Below are 16,456 nucleotides of genomic sequence, written 5' to 3'. Positions count from 1 at the left end.
AGGTGCTGGGTTACAGTGTAGAGCAGCATACCCAGCTCTGTCCCAGTTCCCCTGTACAGTCCCCCCCTCCCCCCCATCTCTGCCTAAGACTCAGTTCCCTTACCCCTGTACCTCCCCACTGCTGATTGAATCTGGCGTCCAGAAAGTGCTGTAGCACTGAAGTTCGTCCCTAGCTCTGCTTGGCTTTTTTATGTTTAACCAGGTCCAAGATGGCCTTGAACACACTCAGTAGACCAGGCAAGCAGCAGAGCCTGAAGTCCCAGGTCCGTGCCTCCAGACCCAGCTTGCTCAGGACACCCTTGCTGCACGTAGTGCCCTCCTCCTCAAAGGAAAGACTTCCAACTCACGAGTTAATCTAGATTGATTTCCTGCTTCTAATTTTTTTAATTATTTATTTTATGTATATGAGTACACCATACCATGTGGTTGCTGGGAATTGAACTCAAGACATCTGGGAGAGTAGTCAGTGCTTTTAACCCCTAAGCCATCTCTCCAGCCCAATAGAGTTAATTCTTTAGATGTTGATTAGATAAGGTGTTATTGGAGCTTCTCAGTTGCTAACTATAACATGTCATTTGTTAACATGTATTGTGTAGCTGGCTTTTAAAACATTAACATACAGTGAGACTGGCCACAAAATTTGTGTATCCAGACTTTGTGAGAGGGAATAGTTCTTAGTTTTCTCTGTTTTGTTTTGTTTTTCCCTCATTCCTACCCTCCAGTCCTTTGCAGTTATTAAAGGTAGCATTTGCCTAATTTTTAAAAGCATCTTTTTAGACTTAGAGGAAATAGTAAATGCGTAGTACTTCTAACTAACTTCCAAAATAAGGCAGCTGGTTGTTCTGGAAAGGAAAGGCAGTTAATTGTATTCACTAAGGAAGCTGGCATTTGTAGACTTAGTTTAAAGGGTGACTTGTATGGAAGAATTTCTTGAGAACCTGGGCACCTTGGAAAATATTATTGGGAAATGTAAAAAAATGGATTGTACTTTAGTTATGAGTGTTTGGCCTGCTTGCAGTTATATATATCACATGAATGCTTGGAGTTTAGAGGTGAGAAAGGATTGGGCTGTGGTTCTGGGGAACCAAACTTAGGTCCTCTTCAAGAACAACAAGTGGTCTTAACCTCTGAGCCATCTCTTCTGCCCCAAAGGGTCTGTTTCTTTTTTCTTTTTGTTTTTTTGAAGCAGGGTGTCTCTTGGGTAACCCTGGCTGTCCTGGAGCTCACTGTGTAGATCACGCTGACCTGGAGCTCAGGGATCTGCCTGTCTCTGCCTCTAAAGTACTGGGGTTAAAGGTGGGTGCCACCATGTCTGCTCGTGCTTCTTTTAGAGTTGTTTTAAATGTTGCATCTGTCCCTCAACAGACGATTCCAAATAACATGAGAAAGTGTCCTTGTCTGAGTTCCTTCTCCTTTATACCTCAAATCTCTGCACCTTAAAAACTGTGCTTCTTCAGGGCGTGGTAACATACACTTAAGTCCCAGCACTGGGGACTCAGAGGGAGGCTGACTTCTGAGTTTGAGGTGGTCTACATAGAGAGTTCCAGGACAAGCACAGCTACATAAAAAGACCCTGTCTTCCTCTAGAAGAAAAATGTGTTTTTCCTATAGCATATTTAATACACAGATATGTTGTAACCAGTATTTTTGAACATTTTTCCTTTCTTTTTCTTTTTTTTTAAGATTTATTCATTTATTATATAAGTACACTGTAGCTGTCTTCAGACACACCAGAAGAGGGCATCGGATCTCTTTACAGGTGGTTGTGAGCCACCATGTGGTTGCTGGGAATTGAACTCAGGACCTCTGGAAGAGTAGTCAGTGCTCTTAACCACTGAGCCATCTCTCCAGCCCTTTTCCTTTCTTTTTAACAATAAAATAATATTTTATTTCTATTTTTTAAATGTGTGCCAAAGGTGTGTGTGTGTGTGTGTGTGTGTGTGTGTGTGTGTGTGTGAGAGAGAGAGAGAGAGAGAGAGAGAGAGAACACTCTCAAATACTATTGCTCATGGACCCCAGAGACATCTATCCCCTGGAGTTACAGTCAGTTGGGAGCCACTCAGCGTGGGTGCTGGGAACTGAGAGTTCAAGCTCTGAGCCATTTCTCCGCCCTTAGTATCTTGAACATTTATGTGAATAAGTATAGCATATTCGGTTTTACTAAGCTAGATTAGTTTACAAAATAATTAAGTCTCAGTCATTAATGGATGTGAAATTTAAAACTGTATCGGAATTGTAGCAGATGTCAATTTAGCATACTTTCCACTAAATATTCAGTAGTTCTTCACAGTTTAAACCAAACGGTTTCTTGGTAATTGTTTAAAGCCAGTTCTTTGTTCATTTAAAGCATACATATAGATTTCTCTACATTGTTGGCCTATTTTCTGGGAAGTGTTCTAAAGTTAAGCTAATGTATGTTTATTATACTGAGGTATTCTTTAAGACACACTGTTAATGTGTGTGAGTTGTAGTTCCATTCAGCCTTCCTAGTAATTCTAAAATGCCCTTACCCAGGTTTCTAAGCTGTACCTGTGTTTTCAGATAAGTTGCCAAGGGGTCTGTGTACTGGTTATTAAATTTCTTTGATATCTGCTATAGGGCTACCATGTGATTTTTTTTTTCCACTGATTTTTTTTTTTTAATGAGATTCCACTGACCTTGGTGCAAGCAGGTGACATTAGGCACTAGAAGCTGCTGTCTCCAATTGCTTTATAAACATTCAACCTTTTCTGACTGATTAGTCCAGCTGCTTCAGAATTTTCAGCACAGAAAGAAGCAACTTTAACATTTCTTATGATGTTGATGATGATTCAGGGGCGCAGAGAGAGATTCTGATTTCATAGCCTAGATTGGCTAGAACTTGTGATATAGCCCAGGCTGGCCCCACTCTCCACTTCTGCTCCCACAGCTGCCCTAGTATTAATAATGTTTACAGATAATCCAAATCTTAGGTATGTTGCTGATGTAAAACAGCTTTCTTGAAAGAGAGAATCAGGGGCAGAATTTTTAGAAGTCAAACTTAATCACTATTGGATGGAGGAACTCTGACCTTTTATTTACCCAATTCCTACTCCTCCTTAACTGTCTAAAATAAAGGGTGGGGGGAGAGGGAGAGAAGGAAGAATCTTAGAAGACTCTTTATAATAATGGCCCCCTGGTGCTAAAGAGAAAAACAAAACAAGCCACTAAAATGATATATTTTTAAAACTTTACATAGAATTCCATCTGATAAGCTTCTGAATATTCCAACAGTATATATGTAATTTTAAATATATGATACAATCAACATGGTTCAAAATTCAAGACTCCAAATCCATTGTTTTGGAATATTTATATCTTCAAGCCTCTTTCCTTTCCCCAGGAAACAGTGAATATCACTAGTTTCTTATGAGTATTTTCATAAGCTGTCAACTTGGAATTTAATGTAAATATTACAGGGAAATATTTTTAGCTCAATAACAACCTGCCAGTGTCACAATAAAAAACAACAAAGCAACCCTTTCCATTTCCAGCTCTGCTCGGGTACAAGAAGCAAACAGCACAGAAGAATCTCCTTTCCCTAAACACTTGCAAGCATTAGTGAGGCAAAGCCAAAATAAAATCTCAAGAATTCTCCTTGAAGATGTCAGCTGAGAGGTAGGAAGGGAGCCCCAGAAAACTCAGGCATAAACATTCACATCCCCTCCCAGGGCAGAGCAAAGGGAGGCACTGCAAAAGGCTACTACTGTTTCCTCATGGCAAACTGTGCAGTCTACAAAGGAGCAGCCCACAGAAAGCAGTGACTTGGGACTTAGCAGAGTGGGACACGGTACAGGGACATTCACTAGGATCTCAGCAGAGACACTGGGTCCCAATTGTTCTTAGACCCCACTGAGACTTGCCACATCTGTGTCAGATGATTATGGGGTAAGACTTCTCCACCTTCTCTGTGCCTACCTGCTGGTTGGTCAAGAGGACTTAAAGATGAATGGCAGAGCCCACAGAAAGCACGAAGCTAACTGAACTGTTGTTAGTCCATCAACTTTGCACATATATTATGTCCGGTGTGGTAAAGACAACCGACAAAAGCCCACCCCAAGCTATGATCTATCTAACTTTTAATAGTGCCCATCATTTAAAACAGTTCGGACCCAGGGCTGAAGAAATGCTGGGCAGAGGATGACAGGCGTGTCATCTCCATGTTGGGGAAGCAAAATAGGAAGATCCCCGGGCCTCAAGGGCCAGCCAGTACAACCCAACTGGCGGGCTCTGGGCCAGTGAGGGAGCTGTCTCAATGCAGGTGGTTGGTGTTTCTCATGATGACACCCGGGGCTATCTTCTCTAGCCTCCAGGTGTGCAAACACTCACACTCACACTCACACACACACACACACACACACACACACACACACACACACACCCTCATAAACATACCCGCACACCCATATACAAATCCTAGCGCCATGTATACTCGATGGTCTGGCTCACAGGCAGTGATTCCCCAGCACTCAGGAGCCAAAGGTTGGAGGATCCGGAACTTAAGGTGATCCTTAGATATATATTGAGTTCTAGGCCAGCCTAGGCAACAAGAAAGCCTGTCTCAAAACAAACGAAAACAAAATGTAAAACCTATTGTACTAAATAGCTGAACTGCTGGTGGTGAAGGCACAGCTCCGGTTACACAGTGAGACCCTGCCTTAAAAAACAAGTGGAGGCAAAGCCTAAACGCCTAAGTAAAGTCCATTCCTGTTCTCATTCTCTCACCCTCCCTTCCTCCCTCCCTCCTTCCCTCCTTCCTTCCCTCCCTCCTTCCTTCCCTCCCTCCCTCTTTCCCTCCCTCCCTCCTTCTAATTCCCTGAATCCAATTTGAACTAAATACATTTCTTTTTAAATATAGTATTTCTTAGCAAAAGTGTATAACATACTATCCCCACCTTTAGGGGAAAAAGTGTTTATTTTAGGCTGATCTCAAACTTGCAAAGTAGCAAGGATGGCCTTGAACTTCTGATCCTCCTGGGATGTCTCTAGCAGCTGAGAAATACAGGTGTGGGCTGCTACAAGCCGATCATGTGCCGCTACCAGCAGAATTACATCAGCAGCCCCACAGTGAGGTTATTTCTAGTCCTACTCATTCAGCCTGTGTGTGTGTGTGTGTGTGTGTGTGTGTGTGTGTGTGTGTGTGTGTGTGTTACCGTTACAGCTAGTCTAAGAAGCTACCTTATGAGAAGGAGAATCACAGGAACCATGCCATGCCCAGCTGGCTTTTACGTGAGGTCTGGAGATCTGAACTCTTTCTTTTTTTTTCTTTTTCTTTTTTTCGGAGCTGGGGACCGAACCCAGGGCCTTGTGTTTGCTAGGCAAGCGCTCTACCACTGAGCTAAATCCCCAACCCCGAGATCTGAACTCTTAATGAGCCTTACATTTGTGTTAAAAGTGCTCTATTCACTGAGTCATCAGGCCATCCCTGAATTCTTTTTGTTTGGTTATTTTTTGAGACCAGGTCTCACGTAACCCAGGTTTGCCTCAAGCTCACTATGTGGTCAAGAATAATGTTACATTTTCATCCTCCTTGGCTGGAGAGATGGCTCAGCAGTTAAGAGCACTGACTGCTCTTCCAGAGGACCTAGGTCAGTTCCCAGTAACCACATGGTGGCTCACAACCTCCTGTCATGGGATCCGATGCCCTCTTCTGGTGTGACTGAAGACAGCAGCAGTGCACTCACATACATAAAATAAACAAATAAAACTTAAAAAATTTTTTTTTGATCCTCCTGTTACCACTGAATTAAAGAGCTTCAGGGGTACACTACCATGTCTGGCTTAAATATAACAACCCCAAGTAGGATTAGGTCTCTTCTACCCAAGAGAAACGCAAAGCCAGTATATGGCAGAGCTGTTTTTCCAGTTCGAACCTTTGTGTTGCTGAGCTCATGCTTTTTTTTTTTTTTTTAAAGATTTTATTTATTCATTTTATATATGACGAGTACACTGTCGCTGTCTTCAGACACACCAGAAGAGGGCATCGGATCTCATTACAGATGGTTGTGAGCCACCATGTGGTTGCTGGGATTTGAACTCATGACCTCTGGAAGAGCAGTCAGTGCTCTTAACCGCTGAGCCATCTCTCCAGCCTGAGCTCATGCCTTTAAACTCCATACAACTCTGTTGCTGTTAGCATTTTAAAGTCGATTACCATGTTGCCTCTAAATAAACACATCCTTATTTATTTATTTATTTATTTATTTTTATAAATTTGCCTTCATCACCTGGCTTTGCTTCATGCGGGAGGTGGCACTCTGTAGATGACCGCTTGTTGTCAGGCAAGGATGCTCGCACAGGCTAAACCTCTGAGCCAGTTACTGCTGGGAGGAGGGGGATTGCCCATATTGGATTTGGGTAGTCAGGGTTTGAACCTGGAGCTGGCGGCAAGTCCAGAACCTTATGCTGCATGGGGGCGGGGGGGGATCTGAGGACTTCCATCATTCTGTCCATCCTCAGTAAAATATGTGCAACTGACGATGGTGCTGGATGAAAGGTGCGGAGGGACGTGGGGGCTGCATCCTATGTAGACCAGGCTGCCCTCAAGCTTTCTAGGCAGCTATGGGTTACTTAGCACTCCTTTCTGATTCTCCTGTCTCTCCCTCCTAAGCACGGAGCTGCAGGCGTGACCATACCTAGTTTACTTTTCAAAAATTTTTTGAAAGAGAAAAAATGAGACAGGGAGTGCAGCTCAGTTGGTAGAGTGCTTGCCTGGCTTTGATCCAGCGTGGTGGTGCATGCCCATGATCTCAGCTCTGGGGCCATAGAGGCAGGAGGATCAGAAACGTAAGTTGTTCATATGGAGTCTGTGACCAGCCTGAGATACCCAAGACAATGTCTCAAAATAATAATAATAATAATAATAATAATAATAATAATAAAAAGTAGAACACAAGAAAAATAATTAAAGGGAAGATACTTTAGTGACCATTTTTGCCTTTAAACATAGGTTTTCTGTAACACTTCTTTTCTCCTCTGTCAGAGTGTAGAATTAACTCAGGGTTTCTTTAAAAAGTCTGATGTGAGGCTGGAAAAATGACTCAACTGTTAATATACTCGCTGTTTTTCCAGAGGACCTGGATTCGGTTTCCAGCACCCACATGGTGGCTAATATCTGTATATGACTCCAATTCGAAGGAATCCAGTGCTCCCTTCTGGCCTCTGAGGTTACTGCACACGTGTGGTGTGCTTCTATACATGCAGGCAAAACACTTAGACATATTTTTAAAAAGTAAAAGTCTTAAAAGACTCAAAGCCTAACGTGAATTGCCATCTGTTTTAGCCGATGGCAGACAGGAATTTCACACGCAGTGAGTTTCATCAGGATGGGGTCTCATGGACTTCACATTTGCTGTATCCAAGGATGTCCTCGGTCTCCTCTTCTTCCTGATCCATCTCCCAGTGTCAGGGTCACAGGTTCGTGCCCCCATGTTCTGGAGGTGCTGCTAAATCATTTCTTACAGAGGTGTTTGTAGTTGCTAGGGTTCATTGTTCTGAGTTTCATTATGAGCTCTGGTTGGCCTGGAACTCAGTATTACTTATTTGGAAGGAAAGTGTTTGCCTGGTTGCTCGAAGCCTTGAGTTCCATACCCAGCACTTTCCTAGCTGAGCTGTCTCACCAGCCCATATTTAAGCTGTTATGTTTTTGTCAAGCTGAGCAGTTGGGGTGCACTGTATGAAGGTTGTCTGTGTTACTCGATTGTTAATCTGTGTCAGCAGAGGTGAGCACTGGCTGGATTTTGATACTGTTATTCTTGTGGCTCATTACCTGCCTCAGTATTTTATAAAGATCCACCTTCCTCACTCGCCGATTGATCTAATAAAGAACTGACAACCAAGAGCTGGGTAGAAAGGGGTCGGCAGGACAGTGTAGAAATTTCAGGACCATTTTGATCATTTTAAAGTAGATGGAATCTGGGGCTGGAGAGATAGCTCAGTAGTTAAAGAACACATACCTGCCTGCTAGTACAGAAGATGCAAGTTGATTGCCAGCTCCCAACTTTCCTGTAACTCTAGCTCCAGGAGATGCAGTGCTCCCTCTGGCCTCTGTGGCCACTTGCACTCTTGTGCACATGTTCATACACACACACACACACACACACACACACACACTTCAGAATAATAATAAAAACATATTTAAAATATGTGTAATGTGTTGACTTAATCTCTTACTTTAAAGAGCCTGTGGTCTAGTTTGGGTTTTGAATGAGTGGTAACCCTTACAGTGGCTACTACTTTAATTAAACTACATATCACTGACCAAAATGGAGAGAATAGAACTTTCAAAAAATTGTGTTTGGAAGCTAGGCATAGTGGCCCATAATTGTAATCTAAGGACTTGGGGAGGTGCGGACAGGAGCTTCAGCTGTTCAGGGCTAGCCTTGGCTACATATTGAGTTTACTCAACACCATCATGGCATGCATGAGATCCCATCGCAATAAAAAGAAAAAAAGAGAGAGGGTTGCTAGGACAGCAAATGATCTCTTTAACCTAGAGGCATAGCAGGGCATACATTTCTGCAGGAATTTCCGCAGACATGTGGAAATGTAGATGTGTACATAGAGATGCGCTCTGCCAAAGGGAGCACTCGAAAAAAGTGAGTTCAGCTCACCTTGGAAGAGCGCGAAGTGAAGAGATCTCTTGGGGACTTGGAAACGGATTATAGGGGAAGAACCCGTGGGACCTATAAATTGAAGTAAATATATTTATTCTGGAATATTCCTTAGTATGTATGATTGAGAATTAACTATATAGCCATAAGAGGCTATATTTCACATATGTCTTACTTGCATATTTATGTGTTAAGGCTTAAGGGTTTTTTTGTATGTGTTTTCCTATAATAGCTTAAACTGTCATATTGTTTGTATCTGTGTGTGAAAGTAAGTTCTATAGCTTGGAAATATCATGGGATATACTTAGTTTACCACTAACACTTGTCTTATCTACTTCTCATATATATGCATATTTATATCTTGGTTTTGTAGAGAATTGTAGGTTGCCGAGCTTAGAGTAAGCATTGGAGAAACCAGGATTGTCAAGATTGTCAATCAAGGATCCCCTTTTCTTCACAGGAAGAAAATGAAGGTCTAGTCACCTGGAATGCCACAGTGAAAGTGTCAAACAGCCTGGTCATCGTTTGTTATCCTATTAGGCGCCCGCCTACACCTGAATTCCCCCAACACCCTGAGCATTGTTTAGATCCTAAAGCTTTGTCCCTCAGTGACTGGCACCCATTCTTACGAAAGAGTCCCTAGTACTTAGCATCCTCCACCAATAGAATCTTCCTTCCGCTTGTTACAAACCTCTGCGTTCTTGCCCTGAGCACTGTTAATCTGTCAGCAGAACTCGTTATTATTTTACAGCTCACAGGTGCTCTCTACAGCTGGGCCGGAAGCTTTGCGATAACTGCCACAGGGCAACCTTTCCCCAAAGTTTCCTGTACTTATGTGTAAGAAGAGTAAACCCTGAGGTCAGACTCTGGAAGTTTTGACGAAGTTCCTGATGGTATGGAGTTTCATTTTACCTTGGGGATCATGAGACTTGTGGAGTCTAGACAGAGAATGCTGTATCCTCTGGAACAGGTTACAAATATCTGTGAGACACATGGGTGCTGGGAATTGAATCTGAGTCCCCTGGAAGTGGAGGAGGAAGGAGCGTGGGAGCTCGAGGGGCATGAGGACACCAGGAAAACAAGTCTTTTTTATTATTATTATTATATATAAGCACACTGTAGCTGTCTTCAGATACACCAGAAGAGGGCATCAGATCTCTTTACAGATGGTTGTGAGCCACCATGTGGTTGCTGGGAATTGAACTCAGGACCTCTGGAAGAGCGGTCAGGGCTCTTAACCACTGAGACATTTCTCCAGCCCCAAAACAAGTCTTTCTTAATCAACTGAGCAAAGCTTGTTTGAACTCACAGAGGCTGAAGTGGCAAGCATAGCGAGCGCCCACACAGGCCTGCACCAGGTCCTCCTGTGTATATATCATAGCCTTCGGTTTGTGTTTTTATGGAACTCCTGAGTGTGTACATGTGTACAAGAGGGTCTCTGGGTCTTGTGACTTTTTCCTCGTAGCTCTTTTCTTTCTGTTGCCTTCTCCAACTTCAGGGTGATGGTTTTCGTTTTATCTTATTATATTTTATTTTGTTATGCTTTGTTATTCTTAGAAGCCTGTTCTTTTCTAATGCGAGTCAGAATGAAAGAGGGATCTTACTGGGAGAGGAAATGGGGAGGAGCTGGGTGGAGCAGAGGAAGGGGAATCCGAAAGCAGGATGTATTGTATGAGAAAAGAATCTCTTTAATAAAGGGGAAATAATTTGGTATTAATAAACAAAAATAAAATTACAAGTGTTAAAATATTGATAAGATTAATATTATAGAAGCTAAAAATCAATGACTTGCAGCTGTAAACATAGATTTTTATCATGAAGCTAAGAATGATCAGCGATGTCCATGCTCTTCTAACATTAATCAAGCCCAAAAGCATTTGTCTACTGTCTCCCTATTCTATTACAATTAGATTGTGTCATTAATAAATTATAAAATTATCACTTTAATTAATGGATCTTATAAACAAGATTGAGGATACAATGAGTATAGTTGTCTCTCAGTAGAAAAGCAATGCAATTGAGGATTCCCTGCAGATACCAACATCCTTTCTTTGGATGTAAATATATTTAACTAATTGTTCAATTGTTTTAGCAATAGTGACAAGGTCTGTACATAATTTGTTATAAAATAAGACTATATCAAGAAAAATAAATAAATAAAAAGTAAAATTGGATAGTACGGGCAAGGTGTTACAGAACCAGAGGGGCCTCTTTAAGATGGATGATGGGCAGGGTGTCAATGGGGATGACTTATGTACACTGTGACCTGAATAGGAAGGAGTGACTCATGCGGAAAATGTGATAGATAAGCTAGGCTGAAAAGGTTCTGACCAGGGGCAAGTGTGGCATTCATTAAAGTAACAGAAAAAAAATTCATCTTAAGCACGAAAATGTGGGAACTGGCTACACTGACAGAATTCTACTGGCTGGCTGTAATTCTAGGACTTGGTGGTACTCAGGGGCAAGAGGGTCACCAAAAGTTTCAGGCCAGCCAGGATTATGTAGTAAGATCATATCTCCAAAACAAAAAAGAAAATGTTGGTTTGTAAGACAAGTTACAATAGTCATTGGTGAAAAGTACTATGGAAAAAATTCAGACAGAATTAGATGTGATGGACTACGCCTATGACATTTGGAAGGTAGAGGCAAGATCAAAAGTTCGAGGCCAGCTTCTACTATATTGTGAGTTTGAAGTCATCTTGGGCTACATGAGAACTCTGTCTTGAAAAAAAATAGAAAAGAAAATGAAGCAAAAAGTATGCATATTTTCAGGCCTTGGACTTGTTCTCGTTTAGAGAGGCACGCCAGTGCAGTGTTTCAGAGCATGTTTTCTGAAGCCAGATCATCTAGGTTCGAATCCCAGTTCTATCATTTAGGAGCTACCACTGTCTGAAAGCGCTTCTCCAGCTCTCCACTGCAAACATGTTTCACTAGTTTCCCACAGTGCTGCAACAAGCGACTGTACACTGGGTAGCTCAAGAAAGAACATTTATCATTCCAAATATCAGAAGTCTGAGGTGGATACCCACTGGAAAGCTCTGGAACAAAATACTTCCTTTCCCTTTTCAGTTTCTTGAGCTCACCTACATTCCTTGGCATGTGTGTCCGCCCCTTTAAATGTTTATATATATATATATATATATATATATATATATATCTCCATGTGTGTGCACAGTTACTTATGTGTGTGCAGAGGCCAGAAGGTGTGGGATCCTGTGGGTCATGATTGTAGCACACAGGACCATTAGCCCAGGGATAGTGCCCATCGGTTGGAGACAGTTTCTCAATTAAAATTTTGTTCCCAGATAACTAACTTGTAACAAATTAAAAACAAACTAGCCAGAACCAGCGGCAACCAGTCCTGGTATGATCCCTTCATTAAAAGCCAGCAACATTATATCTCCCCACTCCCTAAGTGCTTCTTCTGCCCTCCCCACGGCTACTTTTAAAAACACTCGTGATTATGCTAGGTCTACTCAGATAATCTAGGATAATCTTCCTATTTTAAGGTCAGTTTTAAATTAGGTTGATTAGCAGCCTTCATTCCATCTGCAACCTCAGGTCCCCCTTTGTCATGTAACCTAACCTGGTCTCGACCCAGGATTAAGTCATGAATATTTTGGGGTGTGTGTGTTATGTTTTGCCTAGACATCTCTATTTAAAGTACATGAAACAGTTAACACAGGCGAGGATTCCAAGTGTGGCTGACATGAGTGGGATCAGTAATTGTGTTTGAACGCAGAGGAACCATTGCTTTCTAACTCTCAGCATAAAATACAGTAAGTTCTGTATTAAGAGTGATTACACACACACACACACACACACACACACACACACACACACACACACACACACTTTTAATCCCAGCAGTCCAGAGGCAGGAGGGTGGAGTATGAGGATCTCTGAGTTTGAGGCCAGCCTGGTTTACAGTGTGAGTTCTAGGACATCCTGCACTACACAGTGAAACCCTGTCTTGAAAAACCAAAATTAAAGAAGAGTGATTTGTTGAAAGGCAACTGAGTTTTAGTTACATCCTGGAAGGGAACTGATTAAAATATTAGAGAAGATTTATTTCAGTTGTTTGATTCCAAAATATTATAGGACAGTTAAATTAGTGTTTCAGACCCTGGGACAAGGATCTGAGGTGCATATTTTACATACCAAAGCAGACCCGGCCTCCAGGTTCTCCCAGTATCCCTCAGCCAATACCCTGCCCCAACCCTGAACTTTCCAATCCAGGGGCTGGGCTGCCCTTCCCGCAACGGCTCCCCGTAAATAATCCAGACATTTTGGTGTCTCTCTCCTCTCCTTCTCTTCTCACACTGCCTGTAAGTGTTCTTTCTCTTCTCCCTCCCTCCCTCCCCATGGTGACTCCCCTGGCCTCAGTCCTTGGGGCCAGTGAACTTGGGGCCAGAGCAGCTTCCCAATAAACCTGCCTTTGATATCATCTGATTTGGTTTGACGTGGCTCATTTGGGTGGTGGAGACAACCTATGAAGGACAGGCAAACTAACCAGTCAGCAGCAGCTTCCTAGGAGGCGGAGATGGGGAAGAGAAAGTCATAGCTTTTCAGTGGAGCTTGGGAAATGGCAGAAGTGTTAGGCTGCAGTGTTAAGAGCCCTGGAGAAAGAGTTAAAAACGAAGCCAGGGATTATGCAACGTCTGAAAGAAAAAGAATAGCGCAGGCCCTAGGTACTGCGGAATAGAAGGTCAGCACATCTACCCCGAAGGGTTTTGACTCAGATACACTTTCAGAGAAACTCTGAGTTTAACTTTTAGTTTTCATGTCTTTATTACAGAGTTTTATATCCGTGGATGCTTCTACTGACATGGAGAAGATTGAGGACCAGTTTGCTAATCTGCATATTCTTAGACGGTCCTCGGAACTGAAAGAGCCCACTTACCTGCTGGGCATAGACACATCAAAGACTGTACCAGCAGAAAAAGGAGGCTTGGTTGCTGTTCTGTGTTCAAACGGGTCGATAAGAATATATGATAAAGAGACACTAAATCTGCTACGAGAATTCAGCGGCTCCCCTGGGCTTCTTAACGGAGTCAGATTTGCAAATTCCTGTGACAATGTCTATTCTGCAAGCACAGATGGCACTGTAAAGTGTTGGGACGCTCGGTTAGCTAGTGAAAAGCCCGCGCAGTTGTTCAAGGGTTACCCTTCCAATATTTTTATCAGTTTTGATGTCAACTGCAAAGATCATATCATTTGTGCTGGTGCAGAAAAGGTCGAGGACGATGCGTTGCTGGTATTTTGGGACGCAAGGTTCACATCTCAGGATTTGTCTACTCGAGACCCACTCGGAGCCTATTCAGAGACACACAGTGACGATATCACTCAGGTGCGTTTCCATCCCAGCAATCCCAACATGGTTGTCTCGGGCTCAACTGATGGTCTGGTGAATGTGTTTGATCTCAGTGTTGATAATGAAGAGGATGCGCTGGTTGCCACCTGTAACTCCGTTTCATCAGTGAGCTGTATAGGTTGGTGTGGAAGAGATTATAAACAAATTTACTGCATGACGCACGACGAAGGGTTTTGTTGGTGGGATCTTAATCATCTGGATACAGATGAACCGATTACATGTTTGAACATCCAGGATGTGAGAGACGTAACCGACGTGAAAGAAGGCCATTTGGACTATCTGATTGGTGGCCTGTATCATGAGAAGATGGACAGACTGTTTGTTATTGGAGGGACCAACCTCGGAAAGATTCACTTGCTGAGCTGCACCAAGACAGGACTGAGCCACGTGACCAGCCTTCAGGGCGGGCACGCAGCCACGGTCCGTTCTTTCTGTTGGACCGTGTCTGAGGACTCTTTGCTGACCGGAGGAGAAGATGCACAGCTATTGCTTTGGAAGCCTGGGGCTGTGGAGAAGACTTTCACAAAGAAAGACAGCTTGAAAATTGCATCCTCTGTGCAGCAGCGCGTTCGAGTCCACAGCAGCGATTCTTACAAGAAAAGGAAGCAGCAGTGACGTCATGCTGGGAGTTTGAAAAGCTCTTCTGGTTTGAAATCATTTTTTGCTACCTATAGCACATCTTAAAGCTTATCTGTTAGCAGGCAGTTAGCAACCCCACGCCCGACAAATATCGAGAATGGTTTAGTTCAGGTTGAGACATATTCTACAATATTTTTAAAGCCTCCAGTTGAGTATAAAATTCAGTGACTTGACAGGGAAATTACAAACCGCATTTTGAAACCCATCTGTTGAGTTAGTAAATGTTAGGTTTGAAGAAATAGCTCTGAAGAGGAATCTTCAGTAGAAAGCTGGGGAGGCAAGGAGGTGGTTTGAGTTATGGGCTTTAAACCCAGCTCCTTACATTTGAAATGGCTTACTTGTCTATCCAACACCGGCCTGTGTAGTCATTTCAACAGCGTTTGCCTCCCCTATACTTACTGCATCATTGGGTCATTGAAATTGAAACATTCTAGTGAGCCTGAGCAGACGTTTATATTTTTAGGAATGAAGTTTAATATTTTCCTAAAATGAGAAAAATATATTTGGTAATGACTTGTATCTGTACTTTTTTTAATCAATCAGGAGCATCTGTTCTTTAATATACTATATTTACACTTGCTTAGCCAGCACCCAGGTGCTTTGCTGACAAAAAAAAGAAATCACCTTTCTAGATTCATTTGGAGAGGTAAAGTAAGACAGGCAAATGAAAATACAACAGAACGGCAGGGCTATTTTGTTTCAAAATAGCCTTTTAAAAATATAATTAAATTTTTTTATTTAATTAAATTTTTTTCTTATTTTAAACTTGAAGCCTTGTTTACTGCTTGTGGGGTGTGTGTGTGTGTGTGTGTGTGTGTGTGTGTGTGTGTGTGTGTGTGTGTGTGTGTTCCTTTTTCTCCCCTGTGGGCCCCAGGGATCATAGTCCTTAGACTTCACAGTAGCCTCTACCTACCTGGCTACCATAGGGCAGGGTAGCATTTACTGTTAAGTTTGTCATTTTTCTTTAAAAAAAAAAAATCTTTGTAAAGTGCCTTAATAAAAGAAGATAATACTTTTAATGTTTGGGTATCTTGTCTTTGCTTAAAGGTAAGAATATCTTTTTATAGATACCAGAAAAATAGTCATGAGGAAGGTGTTTTATTTTTGAACCTTATATAATTCTTTTTTAAATTTTATTTTATTATGTTTTTAAAGTTTGTGTGCGCATGGCATATGTGTGAACGTGTGCAGAGGCCAGAGGAGCAGAGTGTGACAGTAGCTGAGATGGGCACGCTCACCAGCAAGAATCACAGCAGGTCGGCAGCATTTGCTTTGCCTTGGCCCTCTGTGTGCTGGGGCCACCTCCCACCCCAAGGTGCCACTCACTGTCGGGAGGGTCTTCTCTCCTCAGCTAATCCTTCCCCTCACAGAGGTCTGTCTCAGCTGATTCTGGGTCCGACAGCCTCAAACAGTTGTCATTCCTTACAGTACACAGTAGGACCTGTTACAGTTCACAGTAGGGCCTGTCACTGCCCAGAGCCCCTTTCTGTACGGTAGCACACAGCAGCTTTTACTCCTGTCTTAAGTACAGCCTACTGCCTATGCAGCAGCTACAGCCAGCTCTCCTGTCCATTTTAAGTGGGTGAATATATGGTATGTAAATTATATCTCACAGTGGTTGGGGAAAAATTACCAGGTGTTCCATTGCTGGCAAGAAACATCATGACCAGGGCTACATATAGAAGAAAACATTTTATTTTAAAAGTTTGTTTTTAGACTATTTATCTATTATCTATTTAATATGCACAGCATTCTGCCTGCATGTATGTCTGAAGGCCAGAAGAGGGCATCAGATCCCATTATAGATGGTTGT

At 42.4% G+C, this 16,456-nt stretch overlaps 1 protein-coding gene across 3 annotated transcripts in view; it reads left to right on the top strand.

Moving 5' to 3' along the window:
• Wdr89 (WD repeat domain 89) overlaps positions 1 to 15,408 on the top strand; it is a 31,742-nt gene extending 16,334 nt beyond the window's left edge. For 2 of the 3 annotated variants that reach the window (XM_032907949.1, XM_032907951.1), the window contains exon 2: positions 13,429 to 15,408. In XM_032907949.1, the coding sequence (XP_032763840.1) occupies positions 13,459 to 14,619 (1,161 nt within the window). In that variant the 5' untranslated portion in view covers positions 13,429 to 13,458 and the 3' untranslated portion in view covers positions 14,620 to 15,408. Of the gene's footprint in view, positions 1 to 9,361; positions 9,524 to 13,428 lie in introns of those variants that run through there. The other variant, XM_032907948.1, reaches the window with a different exon arrangement.
• The last annotated feature ends 1,048 nt before the right edge of the window (positions 15,409 to 16,456 follow it).

Source organism: Rattus rattus, chromosome 7, assembly GCF_011064425.1.
Source record: "Rattus rattus isolate New Zealand chromosome 7, Rrattus_CSIRO_v1, whole genome shotgun sequence".
Taxonomy (NCBI): domain Eukaryota; kingdom Metazoa; phylum Chordata; class Mammalia; order Rodentia; family Muridae; genus Rattus; species Rattus rattus.
Note: the sequence above shows the minus strand (reverse complement) of the source record. Positions and strands in the feature narration are given on the sequence as shown.